This window comes from Heterodontus francisci, chromosome 6, assembly GCF_036365525.1.
Source record: "Heterodontus francisci isolate sHetFra1 chromosome 6, sHetFra1.hap1, whole genome shotgun sequence".
In the NCBI taxonomy this organism is placed as follows: domain Eukaryota; kingdom Metazoa; phylum Chordata; class Chondrichthyes; order Heterodontiformes; family Heterodontidae; genus Heterodontus; species Heterodontus francisci.
In genome coordinates this window covers 80,417,435-80,439,862 of record NC_090376.1, presented here as the reverse complement: position 1 = coordinate 80,439,862, position 22,428 = coordinate 80,417,435, and the positions used below count along the sequence as shown (strand labels likewise).

Below are 22,428 nucleotides of genomic sequence, written 5' to 3'. Positions count from 1 at the left end.
AGGCATTAAACACTTGAAGAATAAAAATACTGAAAAGTGCAAAGAAACAAAGAAATGGGATTAAGGTAGATAGCTCTGATCTGACGGGGAGATGTTGCAGGTACGATTTGCTGAATGGCTTTCCTCTATGCTGACATTTCGAACTCCTGATGTTATATGGAATCTATATATTTTTTAAAATCCGTCTCCAGTCTGTGGGTGCTGTCAAAACGGTTGGCAGTTACACATTTTAAAAAGTCAATTCAAGAAATTGAGACACAATGAAGTTTCCTTATTCATTGCTTTATTGATTAAAATATTGACATAGATTGCATTAGAAATTGTCTACATTCAAAGCCCACAGCTCAGTTGAAAGTGAAAAGTAGTCATTGGATCTTAAAAACAATTCTCAGTGCAGGACAGTACATCTGATAGTTTAACAAGGCATAAATGTTTGGATTACAAATTAAACAATTTTGATCTTTGTGCACAAAAATTAATTCTGTTAAGTTTACAAACAGATGAATCTAAATGCATATGGATTCTTCACCACTTTGATAGTCCAACCAGGTGGGACTGTATGAAAAACAGACAAAAATACTGTTATACATTTCTCCCTATGTTAATCTTCTTGCTGAATAAACTGAAGTTTCAGACATTTTACACAGCAGATACTGTGACTATTGCTTTGAGATATCAAGCATTAAAAGTAATTGTTCTAAATTTTGACACTGACTTTTACATTCTTTTTTAAAAATATATATATACGCTATCTTGTTCAAAGGCAATCATTACACACATGGTTATATTTTGTGGCCAAATAATTTATGTCTTTTTGTCATTGCTAGCCAATAACAACTTGCTCATTTCCTTTTGAATAGACATTCACTTCAGTTAGCCCAAGGAAGTTCAGCTGGCATCGAATCAAGATGCTTACTCCACATTATTATTGCTTCAGGTTCAAGTTAAGACAAGTGAATAACCCCATCAAATGTGATTACAGTCATTAATGGTGAAACTGGGCAAATTACAAAGATTTATGAAGGTGCTATAATGCTTAAGTCACAAGTTGATCTGTGTTGATCAAATTACAAATTGAACACTTTTGATAATCAGTGGGTACCCTCTCATCTCTTTTTGTTTAGTTCATAAACATACTAGCCAATATCCTTTTAACCATGTCAGTGTTTGTTTGCACAAAGATATAGTGATACCCAATAATACTAGTCGCTGCAGCAGAAACAAGGCATTGTTAAAGCATATTAACTAGTTCCAAATAATTTCAGTTGTCATGTTCCATAAGGTTCAGTGAATAATCTTGTACAGATCAGACATACTTTCATAGCATAAATATTGCTTCAAAGTCCAAATATTAACTGTTACTGTGATTCACCCACAAGAATGCATTCGCACTGCAGTTACTTGTCTCAGACTGGTAGTCACAATTGTCAGTTCCAGCTAGTGAGTAACCTGCTTACAATGTATGGGTTGAACTCAGATTCCTTTACTCAGGACAGAGCTCTGCACGTTCTTTTAACCATGCATGGGCAGAGTTCCTCTACTAGCAGTTAAATTATTAGATAGTGTGAATGGCAGGATCCATTTATTTTAAATATGTAAATTAATTGTAGTTCAGTTGAAAAGTATCTGCAAAGGTACCAGAGACCACAGTGAACTTTAAATCTTGTTAGATATTAGACTGTTGTGTCAAACTAAAGCAATGTGAGATCTCCTGCTCTAGAGATTCTCAATGTGCTTCTCCCTGGTGTCAGGCTGGGTCCTGGCTCTGGATTTTCACTGCAACTTTGACAATGGTAAGAAGTGAAAAACTACATTAACATTCAATTTTGTGTTCCAGTTAGCCACCTCTTAACTGAAAGGAAGGATAAGGAAAGCGAGTGAATTAAAATAGATATAAAAACAAAATGGAATTTATGATAAATAGTCTGCTATCATTGTGACCCAGACATTCAAGTTATGACCAAGGTCACAGGATTGAGTGCGACCAGAATGTATGGGATGGATAGCTAGGTTTAGCAAAGTTTAAAAGATGCAAAAGTATAGATACAGAATTTCACATGAGCGTTTTCCCCCAAACCAGAGTAAATTTCCATGAAAACTAACCACTATTTAACAGCTATTTCACTGAAACCAATTCAGTTAAATTTCTCACTTTCCTGGCTCCAATACAGTCTTTGTGATGCCCATTGATAAACCTTGGTATCAGTATCAGGTTACCTTAAAATTGATACACAAGTACTCTAAGCTGTAAAGTTCTACTCACTAAGTATATACTGAGATGTTGTAAGAATTTTCCATGACATGACTAAATATTATGAAGTTGCAAGTTCAATGTCTAGATTATTAATCAAGGATTGGAAAAGGTAAATTTCAATTTTACGCAATGAGAACATTCAAGTCCTCTTGCAGGTATTATGTGCATTACGAAACTTATAGAATTTACCTTTTTGAATGATGAGACTTTTTAATCTAGGTGCTCACTTTCACTGAGATGCAGTGGGTCTCAATCAAGTTGTTCCACACTGCATCACACCAATCATTCAAATGGCTACACAAAATATTGGCTCAAATGAGAACTTTCAAATACACATAATTGATGTATAGCATAATTTATTGTGCTGGATCAATGAAATGTAATTATGGAGAAAGTGTTAGAATATCCTGAATATTTCGGATGTGAATTGCATTATTTGGAATAGCATGCACACAGGATTACAAAATACTGTATAAACTTAGAACAATGTTTGTTTAAAAAAATGCAGTAAATCAATTAAAAATATTAATGCATGTCAATAACTGCACAATTGATCAACAAATATCAGAATAGCATCAAGAAACTTTCATTAAATGTTTAGCTATTTCGAATGTTAAAATTGGTGCACTTACTGCTGGAGTTTTCATCTGTGCCCCAGAAAGACTTTGAATATTAGTTGCATAGTTATGGAAACAGAAAGTTATGTTGCGAAAGTGCTTCTATATTTTTTGTTAAGCATATGTTTTTGACGACTTATATTTAAATTGTGAAGATAGATTCATTGGAAGGCTGAAGATTTCATAGAAGCTGGACTTTGCTTTGTTGCTGACAGTTCATTGAAAGAACACTGAGATGTTGTTTAATAACAGTCTTGCTGGAAGTCATGTGCTTTAAGCAATAAACAGAAACCTTGGTGACCTGGGGAAGATGTTTAGAGAAGTGACAGGTCAAGATTTATAGGGGTTAGGAGGCTTGACTCTTGAGATATTGTTTTTGGTTTCGCTTTGGACAGTGTGTTGGGGTGTGAACTGTTTTGAAGACAGTTGGAGAAAACCAGCCAATACAGCAGCCACTATCAGCTCACCCTCTTCCGTCTCTTTGAAAACTTCCTGAGAATCAAGTGTAAGAAACAGAGAAACTGATGCTGCATTTCTGCTGAAAAACCTGCCAGAAACCCCTGATGCTGTGTTTCTCTTGGAAAGCCTGCCAAACTGATCCTCAACATCGCCCGAAAAGAATTGCTCCAGAAAGATGTCAGTGACAGCCGTCTATGCGTATTTGGGACACCAGGCATCTTTCCATATCTTCTCTCTTTTCCTCAAGAATTAACAAGTATTTTGGCCAAAGTATTCTTTTTTGTCTTGTTTTGTAACAGACCTCTGCAGAGAGAATTTCTGTATTTTTTCAGTGTGTGTATGAGTTTGTGTGTGGAGAATTTAAAAAGAGAAACTTTCATATTTCACTCTATGTTAATGCTTTGCTTCGTTACTGGTTTATAATAAGCTGATAATTTTGTTATTTATTAATAAACCTGGTTGGTGTATTTTATCCTGGGATAAAGAGCATATGATTGACTACATCGGTAACTGGGTAAACATTTTAAAAAAATGTTGAGACCTGTGAAACTAGAAAAGACAGTGCACTCCTCCCACCTCGATAGTAACAATAATCACAGCTATTTCACAGAATGAGATAGCTTTATCTGCAAGTTTCACTTTTTTTTTAAGAAACTTTACAACAGTAAAAACACCTTGTAAGAAAAATGACAGTAAATAAAATGTACAAGTGTCTCAATAACATAAAGGGGCAGAAAAACCATCCAATAATGTATGTTATGAAGATGAAATAACACTGCAGTTCCCAAATCATTACCAGAATATCATTTGAAGGGGAACAAAAATCTGCCATTAAGTTGAGACTGAAACATGTTCCTTGAGGATAATGCAAATGGAGAGTTGATTGGCCATCCAAACATCAGCTGATATTTCGGACAGGGAAGTCCAAGAAAGAGAAGACCTAAAAATAGGAAAGCCGAAAAATTGGCCTTGTGCTAGGATGTACAGGCTGAGATTTCACTGGACGGATACAGCTGCAAGAACACTCAAGAATCTCAACACCATCCAGGACAAAGCAGTCCACTTGATCGAGACCTCATGTACCTGCCTCCGCATCCACCAGATGTGTATTGTGGCTTCAGAGTGTACAATCGACTGGATGCAGAAACTTGCTAAAGCCTTTCCACCAAACCTGTTATTTTATACCATTTAGAAGAACTAGGGCAGCAGATGCATAGGAGAACCGTCACCTGGTCGAGTGGAGCGGGGGGGCGGGAACCCAATCATGTTTGAAGGCTCCATGGCCCAAAAAGGGGGTCCTCAATGGTAAAGGCCACTTACACAGCCTTGATGCTGGAGGGGTTACACCTCCAATCACTGCAGACTACCTGCCTGGCCCCAAGAGAGAAACAAAATTTAATGCCACTGCAAGGGCACCTCAAAATGGAGGCGCCCTCTCGTTCTCCTTGCAGCCTCAGCAGCGACGACCTCTGTCTGTGCTGCTGCCTAGGCTGCAGAGCTGCCGCTGGCCCTCTGATTGGACCACTCCTTAATTAAAGAGGCCCCCACCAGGAAGCTTGCTGCTGCAGTCTGGGGATCCACACATAGTCCCGAAATCTAGACTTAAGCCCTTCTGGGAAAATCCCAGCCATTGTATCACATCCCCAATAAATTGTCATTAATAGCTTGTCTTGGAATTCTGGCCCAGGGCAAACCATAACCCACAGCATAATTTCAGAAATAACATTAATGTGTACGAAAATATCTTTGAAACACTGCTCCCATATTTTTGTACTCAAAATGGGTGGCCTTACAAGGGTAAAGAAAAATCACCACAGTTTCTGTAAAATTACATTTGTCTAGTCGGATACGATTTCCATATTTAATACAGTGATTCAGTTAGGATGGAATGGCCTTTTAGAAAATCTCAGCTCATTTGAAAACTCATTTTAAGTGCTCTAACATTTTTAGAAGCCTTCGTTATTAAGACATCAACAGGCATTTAATGTATCTTATTTGATAACAGTATTTAAATTATTTTGAACTTTATGGCTGGCTGGGAGAAAAGAAATTATTACATTAAACATGGCATATTTTAAGTGAGCTCCAAAATCCAGCCTGAAGAAGCTATCAAAAGGAATACTTCCTTTAATTCAAGATATCACCACATTTTCAAGATAATACAAGCATTTTAAAAGCTTTTTTTTCTATATTTATTGAACTCTATTGCAATACTTTGTTCTCTTTTGTTCACTCCCAGTGACAGAACAGCTGTACCCACAGTAAAATAAGTTTTAGAATTGAATATTTTTGTTTGTGATACAAGAGTTTACCAGCTTGCATGGTAAAAAAGCAGAGCAAAATACTTTAAGATTTCATCCATCTCTACAGTCAACAAAATTTCCTTTGATCCAGAAACAAATCTGTGCATATTTCAGAGGAGTGATCCGAACAGCCACATTGTAATCTTGCTGCACACCATTCTTATCCACCCATTGGTGCCCTGAAAATATTCCAATCACTTTTCGCTCCCATTTCCGACTCTGCCTTTTCCACATTCGGATGTAAACACCTGACCCACTGGCTCCTGGCTGAGCATCACAGTGCTGATACAGGAGGTCGTAAGTTTCATCTTTGACCAAGCAGAAACGATAAACAAGATCTCCTGGACGATCATTATCAAATCCAGAAAAGTGAATCCTGCCACCAGGCAGCCTTCCCCGAGGAGGAGTGACTCCTATTTTCATAAAGGGTTTCTTGTGAGGCCTTTTCAATTCCAGAAGTGCATAGTCATAATCCATACCAATATCATTCGCTGAACCTTTGATCCATCCCTTTGGAACATGTGTCCGTTTTACTCGTATCCAATGGAACCTAGGTTTTTCTGGAATAATTGAGTTGCTTTGATTTGTAGCTTTCCCATTCTCCTTTTGTTTTGGTTTAAAAAATCCAACTTTCATCTTTTGTGCACCCTTCACGTAGCTCTTCCCATCGTGAATACAGTGGGCAGCAGTTAGAACATGCTTCTCGGCTACTAGAGTTCCAGTGCAACCTGTGGAGATTTTCACTGAAGTTGAGAAAGGAAAGCTCAACAGAAAGTTTCTCGCCAAGATGCTGTATCTGCCATCCAAACCAAAGATTTGTCTTTTTGCTCTTCGACTGCTCCTGTGACTCTGTTTGTTTACCAAATCGGCAACATTGAAACCATAGATGTCCACGTTTGTAAGAGTTCTGCTTCCATTTAGGTACAGAGTTTCATAAGACAAATATTCTTTCAGGTCTTCATACGTTGGCAGGGGTGCTCTTTTATGGCACTCTAATTCACATGGAGAGATTACTTCTAGCTTTGCTTTGCCCTGAAAATGTGCTTTCTCCAGTGTCACGGTTGCCTGAGGCAAAACAGCAGGTATCTTTATTTTTTGCCATTCTGCCTTAAGCATTATTACATGCTTAATAGAACAAAGAAAAATTACTAGTATTGGCACTGTTATCATGATGAATGGCGATCAGCTGTTGAAAGAACAGACTTTGGTTAGTGATGCTAATAACTTCATACAATTGCAGTTCTAAAGGCTAGCTCCAGAAATCAACTCCTACATAACATTCATGAAATACTAATCTGATAATTGGGTAGCACCACATTCTGCTGACTAGTTGTAAATATAACAAATTCACTTTTTTCACTGGGGAACTATATACAGTGCACATCCACCTAATTACTGTGAATAAACTTAAAAATGCAATAGACCAGCTAATATATAAATGTGTTTAATCATTCATATTTAAAGGGTATTATCTCAATTTGGCACAATAATAATGTCACACAAAACTAGCAATCGCTTAATGGCATCTGACACAACTGTTATTTACAGACACATAAGGGGCATCAGTTGGGGAAAATGCACAGGCCAACTCCCCGGGGGTTTAGAGGGAGGCCTGAACCATGCTGAAGGCCCAGCCTCATTTAAAAAGCACCAGCAAGCTGCCTGTTCCATGCAAGCACTCAAATGCAGCTCGCCAGATTTAGTCTGGCGCGATATCAGGTAGCCTGGAGCTGCATGGCCAGCCCCAAAAATGTCCAAAGGCTGGGGGGAATAATTTTCCTGATTGCATGAGGGACCTTAGGGCAGCAGCAGCAGCCCATATTATTATTTTTGGGGCGCAGAGCGGAATTTTGGTACCAATCTGCCCAAGTCAGAACGTCTAATGGAGTGTTGCACCATCTAGATGCCATTTTTTGGATGAGACATTAAACCGAGGCCCTCCGTCAGAGTCATAACAGCACAGGATGCCATTAGGCCCATCAAGTCCATGCCGTCTCTCTGTAAAGCAATCCAGTTAGTCCCATTCCCCCACTCTATCCCAGTAGCCTTGCACATTTAGTTCCAAGGGCCCATCTAATTTCCTTTTGAAATCATTAATTGTCTTTGCCTCCACCACTCTTGAAGGCAGCGTGTTCCAATTCATTACCACTTGCTGCATAAGAAAGCTCTTTCTCAGGTCCTTGTGCTGCAATCGAAACAGACATTGGCAAGCAGATACTGCATCATGGTTGGATCCACAAGTGTTCTCACTGTGCTGGCCACCATTTTCACAATGGAAAGGTTGGGCTTCAATCTCTGCGTGAAGCCCTGTGCCAAGTTGGAGCTGGTCTTCTTCGTGCTCCTTGATAGCAACTACAGGCATTCTGGCAGGCCTGCCAATGAACCAAGAATTTCTGTGTGTATACCCACCTGCCTTTTACTGTGCACTGCCCCAATTTTCTCATAAGTCTTCTACAGCAGAACTCATGTCACCACACCTGCCGGCAATCTGGCACCCATGCTACCCTTTCCCACTGTCTGGCTGTAGGCCACTCGTGCCCAGTGACTTACCATGAGCAGATCCTGCATTTAATCCACCCTCTAAAGTACATGCAGTGTCAGTCCCTGAGCTGGTGACCATGTGTGTGAGATCGAGTGATGGTCTTTCATCATCATAAGCCCCTTCTTTCTCTTTCACCTCACACTCCTGCACCACTGCCTGCCCAGAGGTCAGTGCTTGGGTATCCGAAAGGAGAAAGTCACAAGGATAGGGTTACAGTGAGGGGAGGCAGGAAAGCAAGAGGTGCATGCTTATATCATGTGCAGCTTGGGAATCAGAGATTTTGTGATTGCGGGGTGGGATTTGGATGTGAGGAGGAGGATTAGGTACAAAGATACTGTCATCCTCAATTGTTTCAACCCCGCTGCTGGCCACAGCCACAATCATGGCTGTTCCAATGATGGCGAGTACTATCTCCTCTATCGAGGTGAAAAAGTTTTCGTAGTGCCAACATTGGATCAAATGGGAACGGGTTAATCAAGCATCATGATCCCTGTGACCATTTTTGGGCCATATCCAATGTCTCGCCCCGCGAAGCTTACAGCACAGATGGAGGCCATTTGGCCCTACTTGCCTATGCCAACTCATTGAAAGACCTGTCCAATTTAGCTGGGGAGTGGGGCTATTTCCCCAAAACACTGCAAATTAATCTTTTTCAAGTACGTGTCCAATTGCCTTTCAAATCATACATTCCAAATCTTAACTATCCTCTGTGCGAAATAATTTCTCCACATTTCCCCTCTAGTTCCTTTGCTGATTATCGACACACTTTCCTAAGCAAGTAGTTTCTCCGTACTTGCTGTATCAAAACTCCTCATAATTTTGAGTATCTCTATTAAATCTCCCCTTAACCTTCTATGCTCTAAGGAGAGCAAACACAGCTTTGTCAATCTCTTCACGTAACTGAAGCACCCCCCCACCCCCCATCCCTTGTATCACCCTGGTAAACCTCCTTTATAACCTCCTTTGGGCAGTGCCCAAAATTGGACAATACTTCTGCTGAGGCCTAATCAGTGATTTGTAAAGGTTTAACATGACTTCCTTGTTTTTATATTAAATGCCTCTATTTACAAAGTGAAGTATTCCATATGCTTCCCTACGCATTTTCAATTTGCCCTGGCACTTTGAAGATTTGTGAATATGCACCCTCAGATCCCTGCATTAATGCGTTCCCTCAAAATAGGACTATTTAGATTGCACTGCCTCTCCATTTTGTTGCCCTCCTTCACAATTATCCACATTGAATTGCATCTGCTATGTGGCTGCCCAGTTCACCAGTTCGTCTTTGTCCTCCTGAAGTCTGTTACTATCCTGCACACTATTTATTCCATTTCCAAGTTTTGAACTGCTTGTAATACAATAATATCACAGCTTGAGCCTGTTGAAATGCTGAGTGAACTCATCCATGTCCACTGATCTAGAAGCCCATTCATGCTGGACATGGCACCCCGCCCATATGTCAAAGCATTAGTGAAGAGCCTAATGGCTGCTCTCTCAGGTGGACGCAAAGGATCCCACAGCACTATTCGAAAAAGAGCAGTGGAGTTTTCCCAGCATCCTAGTCAGTATTTACCCCTCAACCAATACTTGAAACAAAGGATTTGGGCATTTATTTCATTTCTGTTTGTGGGATCGAGCTGAGTGTAAATCAACTCTCACGTTTCCTAAATTACAACAGTGACTGTGCTTCAAAAAAGTACTTCTTTGGCCATAAAACATTTGGGGCGTCTTAAAAGGTGCCTTATAAATGCAAGTCTTTCTTTTCTGCTCCTCCTGACTCCAGGCCTCCAGCTACACCCCTGGGCAGTTGGTCTGTGCATTTCCCCCAACTGATAACATACCCCATCATAGTTTGTAAGTAACAGTTGTATCAGATGCCACCACGAGATTGCCAGTTTTGTGTGACCCACTATTATCCCACCAAATTGAGATAATACCCTTTAAATAATTTTTATTTAATACCTTTCGGGGAAATTTGCTTATTGGTCAACAGGTTCTATCAAGCTGAGCATCCAGAGCAGACGCTTCATCCAGCAGGCCACAAGAATGTCATTGAGGTCATATCTCCAATAGGATCCTGATCTAAATGCATTCAGGAGGTTCCCAACTTAACTGCCTATTAAACCAATGGCAGGGCTGAAACCCATCAGTAAGCCTATTGCTCTGTACCACTCTGATTCCCCAAGGTGGAAGAAATGAACATTCTCCCTACAAGTTTACTGAGAGATACTTTGCCAAGGTGACAGACTTCTAAGAAAAAATATTTCCTTTATGTGGAGCAAGAAATTGAAAGTGGTATGTGTTTTATTTATCACAGAAAGCTAAAACTGCTGACTTTGCTTACATCTTACTCAAAATCATTTGAATACACTGTGTTCCAGTTTTATAATATCACAAATCCCTAGCTTTAGCATTAGCCAATATCCGGGTGGGTGTTTCAGACATTTGATATTTCAGGAAAAGCAAACAAAGGGATACTGTCTCTTCAAATAACTAACTGGAAAAACAATAGCTACACAGTATTATGAACTATGTCAGCACACATTGTGTTGCCAATTGAAAGGGCAAAAAAGCTAACAGGGTATTGTCTACGTTTTTTTTAAACAATCCATTCAACATGTGGAAAGGGACTGAAAATGTTTTCAACATCTCAGCAAAAAAGAACATCTATAACTTTTGATCTTGACAATATTTGTACAGTTAGCCACTGAAGAATGTACTCAAAAGTCATTTTAAACTGATTTTCAGCACTTATTTAAGTTAACCATTAAGCCGATGATTAGAGCTACTTTCTTAACAATCTTCATAAATGTTAAGGTCAGCTAGAGGCGTAGGTTTAATGATACACGGTAACAATTCTATCCATTCAACCATGAGCAGAAAATGTTCGTTTTTGCTGCTTCTGATGGTATTACTGCATCATTACATTTTGCATCAAGGACATAAAACAGATGTTATGAATTACCATTTGCCAACCAAAATCACTAATTATTTGCATGATTCCCCCTGTATCTCCCGCCCCACTTTTTCCTTAGTCTTGTGCCTCTCCCTCCCTCGGGGAGGACAGGTATCTCCTGAAGCAACCTGGCTGAAAGTATGAAAAGAACAAATAATTTATGCTACCATTGGATTTCTGAAATTACTGGCTCAGGTTGATTTTACCTCATTTAAGAAATGGACTTGAATTTGAGGTGCCCCCTAGTCAGGTAAAAGGGGAATCCCACTCTCCTCCCAACTGATGCCGATTAAATTGTTAAAGAGCTTGTTGAAGGGGGAGGGTGGAATATTTAAAGCAGCCAAACAGGTTTCAGAAGCTGACATAGTGTGGAGCCAGTCAAGGCTGCCCAGGGCATCACCCCAGCCTCATAAGAGGGTCAGTGGGGCAAAAGGGGACTTGGCCCTTGGTAAGTAGGTGCCCTTGGAGCTGCGCAGGTAGCAAGGAGAGTGGGCACTCAGACATTGAACAGGGTCATCAGCCCACTGGCAGCAAGGGGGCAGAACAGCAGGGGACAAGGCTGCCAATCACAAAAGGGCAGCCACCTGTCTAAAAAGGAAGTCTGCAACTGGCATTGGGGGCATCACCCTCCACAGGAAGGACAGAACACTGGGCATCAGGAAGACACAGGAGAGGAAAAAGAGGATCAGGAAGACAATGCAGGCCAAACCCTCAACACAGGATCTATTGCCAAAGATGGAGCTACTTGGAGATGACCCAGACCCTGTGCCACAGGACACTCGCCATGCAGACGGTCACTGACATCTGTGCCCTCATCGCTGAAGACCTCACATCACTGGTTGCCATGCCCTGCCAGTAACTGTTAAAGTCACTGTGGCCTTGAACCTCTTTGCAACTAGCTCCTTTCAAGGACCAGCTGCAGACCTTGTGGCATCTCGCAAAAGGCTGCAAGCCACCGCATCTCGTCATTGATGCCCTCTTTTCCAGAGCTGGATAGCATTCATTTGGGAACAGACATGGCCTCACAGGGACAGAAGGCATTGGATTTGCCTCTATTGCTGGATTCCCCCAGGCGCAGGGCATCATCGATTGCACTCATGTGGCCATCAAGGCACTCAGCAAGATCCATCAACAGGAAGGGCTTCCACACTCTCAACATCCAACTAGTCTGGGACCACAACAGCCTGTGTTTGTGCATTCACTTTCCTGGCAGCTGCCATGATTCCATCATCCTCCACCAGTCTACGCTGCTTCAAATCATCACTCCTACCTCCAAAGAGCATGGATAGATCCTGGGGAACGAGAGATGGCTAATGACCCCTCTAAGGGAGCCCAAAAGGCACAGAGGTGCTATAACCAATGCCTCCTGCTCAGTAGGACAACCATTGAGCAGGCCGTCGGGCTTCTGAAGATGCAATTCCAGTGCCCGGACTGGTCGGGTGGTGCCCTCCAACACCCTCCTGCAAGGGTCTTGGTCATTGTAGTGGTCTACAGCACTTTCCATTATATGACCCTGCAGAGAGATGTGAACCTTGAGGACAATGAGGCCCTGGAAGGAAATAGCTCATCAGGAGGAGGTGAGAGAGAGAGGAGAAAGAGGAAGTGGAGAAAGATACCCCTGCTACAAGATGTGTTCTCCTCCTGCCACCCTCTGGGAAGAGGACTTCCCTCCTCTCCCTCACTGCCTCCAGCAATAGGTCCAGGTCAGCATTGATGAAATGCGGGGCTTCCCTGCCCTAGGTGCCAGGCCCATGGGTCCCGTGACATCTCACCTCCCTCTGGTGCAGTGGAAAGCTTTGGCACAAAATGCAGCTCTCTCCTTCAGTCAGGATAATCTGCATCCTCAGTGAAGGCTGCTGTGGGAGTCTAAATGAGTCCTACATTTCCCCTGACCCGCCTCCATTCCAGCCCCCACTGACTCTAATTAGATAGGAATCCCATCTCCATACCAAGGGCTTCCCCACATGAAAATCTGAACTTTATCCTCCCATCCACCCCACCACCCCCGGAGATTGGTTTCTGACCGATAAACAGACTCAGCTCCTGTTTCCCACCTCAAATGGCGAAAATTCAGCTAATCCAATGGTGTACATCAGTCATCAGGGCCATCATTCCTTAAAAATGAAATTGGTGAATGATGCCCAGAATATAATACTGCAGGCATTTGTGAAATATTCATCAGTCATTCAATCTTAGCTGTTTTCATGTTTGAATAAATCAGGTACATGATAACCATACTCAAGACTGTATTTTGGTGAATCTAGGTCAAAACCATAGTTATGACATTTTTGTACCACCTTAAAATTTGAGCAATGTAATTAATTATACAAATGGGAAATATTCATTATTCAAAGAACATATTGTATGTGAAAGCTGATGCCAGGATTCCTTATCTATTTGTACCCATCATACGGCACATGGAAAGCGCCTAAATTATTTGTTTGGCAATCAGGGTATTTTCACTTTGTCATGACTAATGAAGGAAGCGGTGGTCTGGTGACAGATGAAGAAAAATTGCAACTAGTACATCAGGGAGCGATACCCTAATATTAGCCGAGAGGCTTCTGCCAGCCTCTGTGCAGCACACTTTAATTGAAAATAATCTGTCTCACCAATGTCACAAACCAAGCTTGTAAATATACTGACAAGCAAGGTGATGGTACATAACGGGGCAGATTTTCTTGATCTTAACCCCAGGGAAATAACCTTTTATGCCCAGGGAAAAAGTAAGAAAATAGGGACCTGGATCCCACTCATATCAGAGTGTTTGTAGAGGCCTGACATCAAGACTCAGAAAACCTCATCAAGAAGTAGAAACGTTTTTTGTTTTGGAGAATGATCTTCAGGTCTTGGGGCCTACTGACTGCTGTTCTCCAACAGCAACCTGAAAGCTCTGAGGCCAGCTTGGTCTATACCTGCACTCCTCTTTCTACTCCTATGTTCTCATGCAATGCCCTTCCAAGCTGTAAGCCCATCTGGGTGTGCAACCAGCACCAATATCTTCTGGTCAGATACTATAAATGCTGATCAAATTAGCTCAGCCAAGCAATCTAAATGACAAATAATTCGCCAAGAAATGATTAAACTAAGTATATAATAAAAAGCATTGAGATATTTGTGCTGTTTTCATGTAGTTTACAAGCCTCATGAGATATAAACTACATAAAAACATCAAATTAAGGCAAGTATAAACAGAAAATGCTGGTAATACTCAGTAACTCTGGTAACATCCATGGAGAGGGAAATAGAGTTAACATTTCAGATCTTTTGTCAGTATGTAAAACTATTACAGATGAACAGCTTTTAAGCAAGTACAAATGTGGGTAGAAGGAGAGGAACAAAAGGCAAGGTCTGCGATATGGCAGAAGAGAGAAGTGATTAAATGAATAGCAGAATCATTGACAGCACCTGCTATCTGAAAAAACTGGAGCAGTGCTTATAATCTGAAATTGTGGAATTCGATGTTGAGTTTGGAAGGTTGTAAAGTGCCGAAACGAAAGTACTGTTCCTTGACCTTCATTGCAACAGTGTAGGAGGCAAAGGACAGAGAGGTCAGAGTGAGAGCAGAATGAATAATTAAAATGGCAGGTGATCGGAAGCTCAGGGTCACACTTGCAAATTGAATTGGAGGCGTTCATGAAGCAGTCTTCCAGCGTAGAGGAGGCTGCAAAGTGAGCAGTGAATACAATATTCTAAATTGAAAGAAGCACAAATAAATCACTGTTTCACCTGAATAAAGTATTTGAGGCCATGGACACGGAGGAGAGAGGAGATAAAAGGGCAGTTGCTGCATCTCCTGCACTAGCTTGGAAGGTTATGGGGGAAGGGGAGGGGGATGTTGGGAGTGATTGAGAAATGGATCAGGGTGTGGTGGAGGGAATGGTCCCCTTAGAATGTCGAAAGGAAGAGGAGGGGAAGAAGTGACAGGTGGTGGCATCATGCCGGAGGTGGAGGAAATGGCAAAAGATAATCTGTTGCATGTGGAGGCTGGTGGGTTAAAAGGTGAAGACAAGGGGAACCCCACCATGGTTCTGGGATAGAGGAGAAGTGGCGACAGCAGAAGTGCTTGAGATGGGATTGACACAGTCAAGCGCCCCATCAACCTCAGTTGAGCAAAAAACACATATCGGAAGGAATGATGTGGTAGGTGGCGTCATCAGAACAGATGCGATGGAGACAGAGAGACTGCAATATGGAATGGAGTTCATACAGGAAGTGTAATCAAGTTAGCTGTGCAAGTTAGTGGGCTTAGAGCAGACATTGGTTGACAGCCTATCCCCCACATGCACCTGAACCCATACACATCTTCATGATAAATCTGATACAGAGGGGAATAACTCATACAGTAAAAGCTTTGTTACCCGGCGTGTGCCGGACCTGAGAGGTGCCAGATGATCAAAAATTCCAGTTAATCAAATGTTGTACGCGGAGCTGTGGAGCAAAATGTGTCTGACTGCAGCGACCAGAAAACCCATTATAGTGAATGGGGAACCAATCACCGAGGCAAGGTAGAATTTCCAACCGCAGATGGCAACCTTAATTCCCACCCAATAGGTTGGAAAGTCTCCCAACCAGCTTCCTGGCATCTGACCTGGTTGGTTCGGGTACCGTTGGATGTCCCTTGAGCCCCGCTACCACCAACCGACGCACTGAGAAGGTCAGCCTTGTGGATTCAAGAGACGGAAAGCGTTTTTTCCTTTCCTGTTGTCACCTGGCCGGATAGATGTCCAGCCAGAGGACACTGGTACTGCCCACTGTGCCTCACCAAGCCCCATCACCTGCCGCTATCTGCCCAGAGATTGGACCTTCCATCCCAAAGTTATGCTAGAGGACCAAAGGGTACCCAGGACCCAGCAATGGGAAAGCTGATTTTTAAATTTCCCTTAATTCTTTGGGGAGGGTGCACCAACATACCAGCAGTTGGAGAGAGAGTCAGCCCTTTCCAATGTTGGCCAGGGGCTGCAAGAAGTACAGAATCTGTTACAAACTGCTGGATAGTCCTGTAACCCCGATATCCCAAGCACCCAGCCTGAGCCTGAATTAAGAGGACTTAGTCCCACGTGATGGCCAGGATCAAGTGGGTGAAGGGAATAAAGGGGCCAAGGGGGAGTTGACTCCGCGCCACAGTTTACACCAACAAGCCTCACAAACTAATGCCAAGAACAATCGACTGCACTTGGGAAAACTCAGCCCGGGAGAGCTTTGGGAGATAATGGAAATTCTGGATAATAGAGCTTGCTGGTTGGAAAAGTGCCAGATAACAAAGCTTTTACTGTAGATAAAATGACAAAATAATGTAAAAGTCTACTTAGCTATATTATGTTTAATTGAAAGTCAAATACCGTAAACCAGGATTGGTGAGCGTGCCATCAGCATTACATCTACAATGTCTCTTTGAATAAACAGGGCTTCCACCTGTTTTGCTGTGACTAATTCTATATGGACCTGAAGCCCTCAGACTGCACCTCTTACTTGTCAGTTTTACACAATTTTTTCGAAAGCTTTCTTCTTTTTGTATGGTTAAAATGCTTTCTATTATATTCAATCATATCATCACAACATGTCCCAGGCTTGTGCAATTTCAGATGGCACCAAATACAGAGCCCAACCAGGCCAGTCTCCCTCACAATGACCGGAATTTTACACCCCACCCTTGCCAACGAGGAGCTGTTGGGGGGGGGGGGGGGGTGAGAGGGCACAAAATTGAGTGGGAGACGGGAGGCCATTCCCAATGCCTTCCCACCCCCACTGCAATTTTACACAGGGTGGTGGCAAGAAATGGCCCACCCGCCCCAGGCCAATCAAGGCTCTTAAGTGGCCAATTAACTGCCACTTAAGGGCCTCCTCCCGCCATGGCGCATATTTTACCCTCGGCGGGTGGATGGCAAGGTCCCATGAACACCGCCATGCCTTCTTGAGGGCTGGGTGGGTGGGGGTCTCCTGATTGGGCACCCTGTGCCCCATGTAGGGGCGGCCCGCCCCAAGACCCAACGGCCCCCATCGCACAACGCTTCACCACCACCCCACCCCCCACCTCGCCGGGGCCTGGCCTATTGTCCCTGGTGAGGCCCCAAAAACTTACCTTGGTTCCAGGGCCATCATTCACCTTGCTTGTGCTGGCTGGGTGTAGTTCCAGCAGTGGCCACCACTCAAGGCGGTGGAAGTCCCGCCCAAGGGCAATTAAGGGCCTGGGAAGCGAAAAATCCCAGCGTGGCTCCCCAGGCCCAGCGGACGACGGGGGGGTGGGGGGGGGCCTTTCTGTCTTCAGCTGGTGAGCGGGGGCCTCCTGCCCAATGTAAAATTCTGGCCAATGAGATTCATCTAAGCCTACATGAACTTTGATATCTATTTTCAGCAGTAAAGTTGCCATTTTGTGATCAGTTCTTTGATTAAAAGCACCTTCCAGCTCATCACTGACAGTGAATTCTGCACATTCATTCACTTGTGCAAGTTATCTCATGCCTATTGCACTTTTGATTTGGGTGTCTCAGACAGTCGGAGAATAATCCTTTAATGGTCCAGCAGTATTATCATTGAGTCTAAAAACAGAATGTGCCAAATAAGCATTTTTACATAAGTCCACTGAGTGCACCTCATCACTTAAGGCATCTGATAAATTGGGAAGGAAATATTTTAAATCAGGTTAGTATGAATCATTTATTAAAAAGTGAACCAAATCTATAAAAGCAGCTTTGAACGTTTATTTTAATTAAATCCCACTTTTTGGATTTAGCTAGTGAAACAGCCCAAATGTAAAATGTTGACATTAGTGTTTTTGTTCAAAGCATCAATAAAGCAAATAAAACTAATGAAAAATTGGCAAACCCTGAAGCTTTTCCTAACTGCAGAGCCAAAAATTAATAAAATATACACATGGGGACCTCTAGTTTTAAAAGACTGGTCTAAACAATTCCACCAAGAAATTCACTGAAGAGTTTTATTCTGCTTATGTACTACATGAAAAGCGGACAAATCAATTTACTGTATTCATCTTTTGTCTAAGCAATACTTTTCTCTACCCATAGATGGCAATAGTAGATCAAGGATAATACCTGTTTAAACAAGCCAGTGAAGAAGTGTCTTGCTCACTGCCTTCTAACACATTTAACATTGGCTGGATATTTATTCTTCAACATAGGTTTTTACTTCCCATTGACATCACTTATTTTACCTTAGCTTAATCTCTATAATAAGCAACTGTTCTGACAGCCTATTGCATTTTTTCCAAAAAATATACTTTATTCATAACAATTGTAAACGGTACATTACCTAACAGTTCAAATTTGACATTATATAAAGTTAAATGCTGTTCAGTGTCTTTAATACAGTATGTGGCATTCTGAGGTGCCTCACTACACTTTTACAATTACAGATTATATTTACAATATACATTTCATGTCAAATATACAGCCTCAGGGATTTTACATGGGTTCCAGCCGGGAGGGCCTTAAACACTGGCCTTTCCCCATTGAGCCTTTGCGGTGGCTGTCCCAAGGTTTAATGCATCCCTCAGCATGCAGTCCTGGACCTTATGCCAGTCTGCAACATTCAGTCATGGGCAGCTCTTCGCACTGGAGGATTAGCAAGTTTTGGGCAGACCAAAAAAAAAAGGTCTTTCACTGAAGTGATGGTCCTCCAGCAGCTGTTGATGTTTGTCTCAGTGTGCATCCCTGGGAACTGACCATACAGGACAGAGTCCTGCATTACTGAGCTGCATTCAGGACAGTCTATTGCAATTAATGAAAGGGCAACTCCATTGCAGTTGTTTGCACTGAATGTCATTTGCTATTGTTGACCCAGTTACAGATTCCACACACTCCTTTTGGAGTGTCTGCACACTTCCTGACTCAACTGCCACCCACTTCTGGTTTCATATCTATGAATGCAGTCAATTTGCACTGATTTTCTGCTTTCAAGTTGTTACTATGGACAAGGGTTCCAGCAAATATGCAGGTAGCAACTTTTAAATTTTTACAAGTTTTTTCCAAATGCTGCCTCCTCCCATGATGCAAGAGCAATGCTGTCTCAAATAATGTTAAATATTTATATTAAAATAAACCAGAAATGCACTATTCAAACCTCACAATTGATAGATGTTTAATGTTGTTGTGTGATGTTGTTATGGACAGGTGGTAAGGGGTGTGGGTGGTTCCCACTGTTCATCTCCTAACTGATCGCAATCATGTTTTGTTAAAATGATGCTTTAGCCCGAGTATCTTTAGGGTCAAATAAGCAGACAAATGACTATTTTTCTGCCTACAAGAATACCTACTATTTTTAAACAAATCTCAAAATGATCGCTACCTCACTCACATATTCACTCCCCCCACCCCCCCAAAAATACAGACAAGAATAGATAGAGAAAAGGGTAAGAGGTAGTTTAAGTCTCAAGTGAGGAAAGTGTTTGTGGCTTATAAAAGATTATTGAGTCTTCTTGGGAGGAAAAGTCTTTTTAAAAAAAAAGTTGCAGGCCTGATTATTTGCAGTCTTGAACTTGGAGGTATTGTAGAGCTCTCGTGGTTGTAACACTGCCCAAAGCTGGTGGTGTATAGTTTGTTATCTTCACAGATGATTAGTCTCAGGCACTGTGATGTCTCTGGTGTGATAGCTGTTCTTGGTCAGCAGGGTTCTTCTCTTGCCAGCTGGACCTTTATCACAGGTTTTCTGTGATGTTGGCTTGATCTCCCCTCTCTCTTTTTAGGGTCAACATCTATCACATTGGAGTTTCTGTTAGGAAACACATGGCCCTCTCCCCTGTTGTAACCACACAGTGGGCCAGGATGATAATCATGGCCATAATTTGATGCTGAATGGAAATCATTCTGTTATGATGTTACTGCTTCATACCTTATTCATCTTGGTTTGGCTTTGAGTTAGACTGTCTCCAGCATCCTCTGTGAGTTCATTCATGCAATAGCTCTTTTTAATTTCACAGGGGTTCTCCCGAGAGCTATTTCAGACGAGGTTAACGAGCCTCATCTTTGCAGACGAGTTTGTGGATTTCCAGGACAGGAGGGGGTCACATGGCCACTACTCCATTTTCACTGTGGTTCACATGTACAAGTTCTTGTGATTTAGTTTTAACAGTTGACTCTTTAACTTCATAATTCCTCCATTTCATTGTTTATTTCATCACGGCTCCTTCCGTACATGACTATGTTTAAAAACTGTAGGCAAAATAAGCGACATTTGGATTTATCCATATTAAACAGAGCATCATACTACCAGAGTTCACATCATCACTCGCCCCCATTCACAGAGACACTCTGCATGTTTGACATACTTATTACTGTTGGTCCTGGCTGCAATGCCCAAACAGTTCCACTTCAATCCGGGGTAGGACTCTGTACTGTGGGTAGAAATTTCCAAATGAATAATAAGTACTTTCCTATGATTCTAAGTAAATAATTCCCACCTTCAGCACAAAGCGAGGTCCAGGAATGAAGCAACAGCATCGGGAATGAGAAGTAGCCCTGAATATTGGCCTCTGAACATGTCGTTATATTGAAAGTACATAGTGGCATGAGCTTGAGTTACTAAAGCTCCAAATTTATATCACTTTTACGATAGAAGTTTGCCATAAATTGCAGAGATTATCTCGCTTTTCTTGCAGAGATATTGTGAGCTATTACGAGTATGTAATAACGTTGATGGTAGAGTTGTTTAAAAATTGTGATAACAGATGTATGTATGAAAATGACAGACAGGAAAAGGCCAGCTGGTACATTGTGTCTGTCCCATACCTTATGGTGCAACTGCACATTATTACCCCAGTCAATCCCCCTCCCACATCCAAATGCACCCACCTACCCACCAGCAGCCATCAAATCTCCTGGGAGGGGGAAAAGTAGAGAAAATCAAATAGGACCATTCAGGGATAAAAACAGAAAGTGCTGGAGATACTCAACAGGTCTAGCAGCATCTGTGGAGAGAGAAGAAGAATTAACCTTTCAGGTCTGTGACCTTACATCAGAACTGAGGTATTATAGGAGGACGTGGTAGTGCTTTTTTGATCCTATTGAATTATCCTTGAAATACATCCAAATACTCCATTTGCTTTTTCTGAAGTCACTCCTGTTTTTCTCCTCCCTGGGTTCAAGATGCCATTCTTCTTCTTCCCTACAGTTCATGCTGACAATTGACTCCGTAACTCCAGTTCACATTTGATACTTCCTTTCTCTACCCTGTTCACTCCACTGCCTCCTCCCTCAGTGCTTGCTGGTGCTCAGTTCACACTGGCAGTCTTTTACTCCAGTTCACGTTGTTACTTTTCACTTCCTCCTACCTTAGTTTATGAGCAAGTTTCATCTCTCCCTGCTTACCAGTTCCAAATCCTCCATCCTGAATTCATGTTGTCACCTTTCCACTCCTTTCATGCTAGGACTTTTCAACTCTCCTTTCCCTTGCACCCTTCAGTTCCTGCTGACACTTTCTTTCTGCCTATCTTTCTCAATGCCTTTCCCTACATCCCAGCTCCTGCTACTCCACAGTTTAAAATGCTATGTGGGTGGGAATTCTTGTTTCTTAAAACTACTTGCAAGAATTCACACCCACAGCAGCATTTCATCTCTCAAAAGAGCAGGAGGTAGGAGCAGAAATGGCACTAAGGGATAAAGTGAGAGCTCCAGAGGAAATTAAAAAGTGCACGTCAAGTGCATTTACTACATACCCAGGTACTTGTATTGACCCCGGGATCACTTAGTGCCTCCCCAAATCAATATCACTCCCCTATCAGATACCCACCTGTTTTCTTTCTATATCCATGGAATTAGACTGCTGTTCATATGGAGGATAAGCACCAACATGGATTGATTGGGTTGAACAGTCTGCTCCCATGTTCTATCTTCCCAGTCATTTGAAGTACATCTAGGTTTTATTATTATGAATTCCCACTACTTTCCATATTAATAGCAGCCTCTTATAATCAAGAAACATGTTCTGGAAATCAAGCCATGTCACTTGATATTTCACAACCCTTTGGAATGTGCTTCCTTCAAAAAAAGTCCAAGAAATTGGTCAGGCAAAATCTTTCTTCTTCTGAAGCCACATCTGGGGTGCAATTTTCCCAACTTAATCCCTGGCCACACGGCGGCATCTGTGGCTGGTTGGGAACTCAAATGGTAAGCGAATGGGCTTTGCCGAGCCTCTTTTAACATGCCACAGCATGAGCATCCTATCTCTGGGTTCCTTGACCAATCAGGGAGGGTGGGCGGAATGATGTGCTGGATTTGTAAAAGAAATGATTCATAAAAAATAAAATAAAATAAAAAATAATTGAAGGGTCCACAGCATGGGTTACA

At 42.1% G+C, this 22,428-nt stretch overlaps 1 protein-coding gene across 1 annotated transcript in view; it reads right to left on the bottom strand.

The window, feature by feature from the left end:
* Window positions 1-266: 266 nt before the first annotated feature.
* Window positions 267-22,428, bottom strand: part of LOC137371409 (serine protease 23-like) — a 32,838-nt gene continuing 10,676 nt past the window's right edge. Inside the window, exon 2 of the mRNA XM_068033970.1 lies at window positions 267-6,819. Within this exon, the coding sequence (XP_067890071.1) occupies window positions 5,685-6,803 (1,119 nt within the window). The 5' untranslated portion in view covers window positions 6,804-6,819 and the 3' untranslated portion in view covers window positions 267-5,684. The remainder of the gene's footprint in view (window positions 6,820-22,428) is intronic.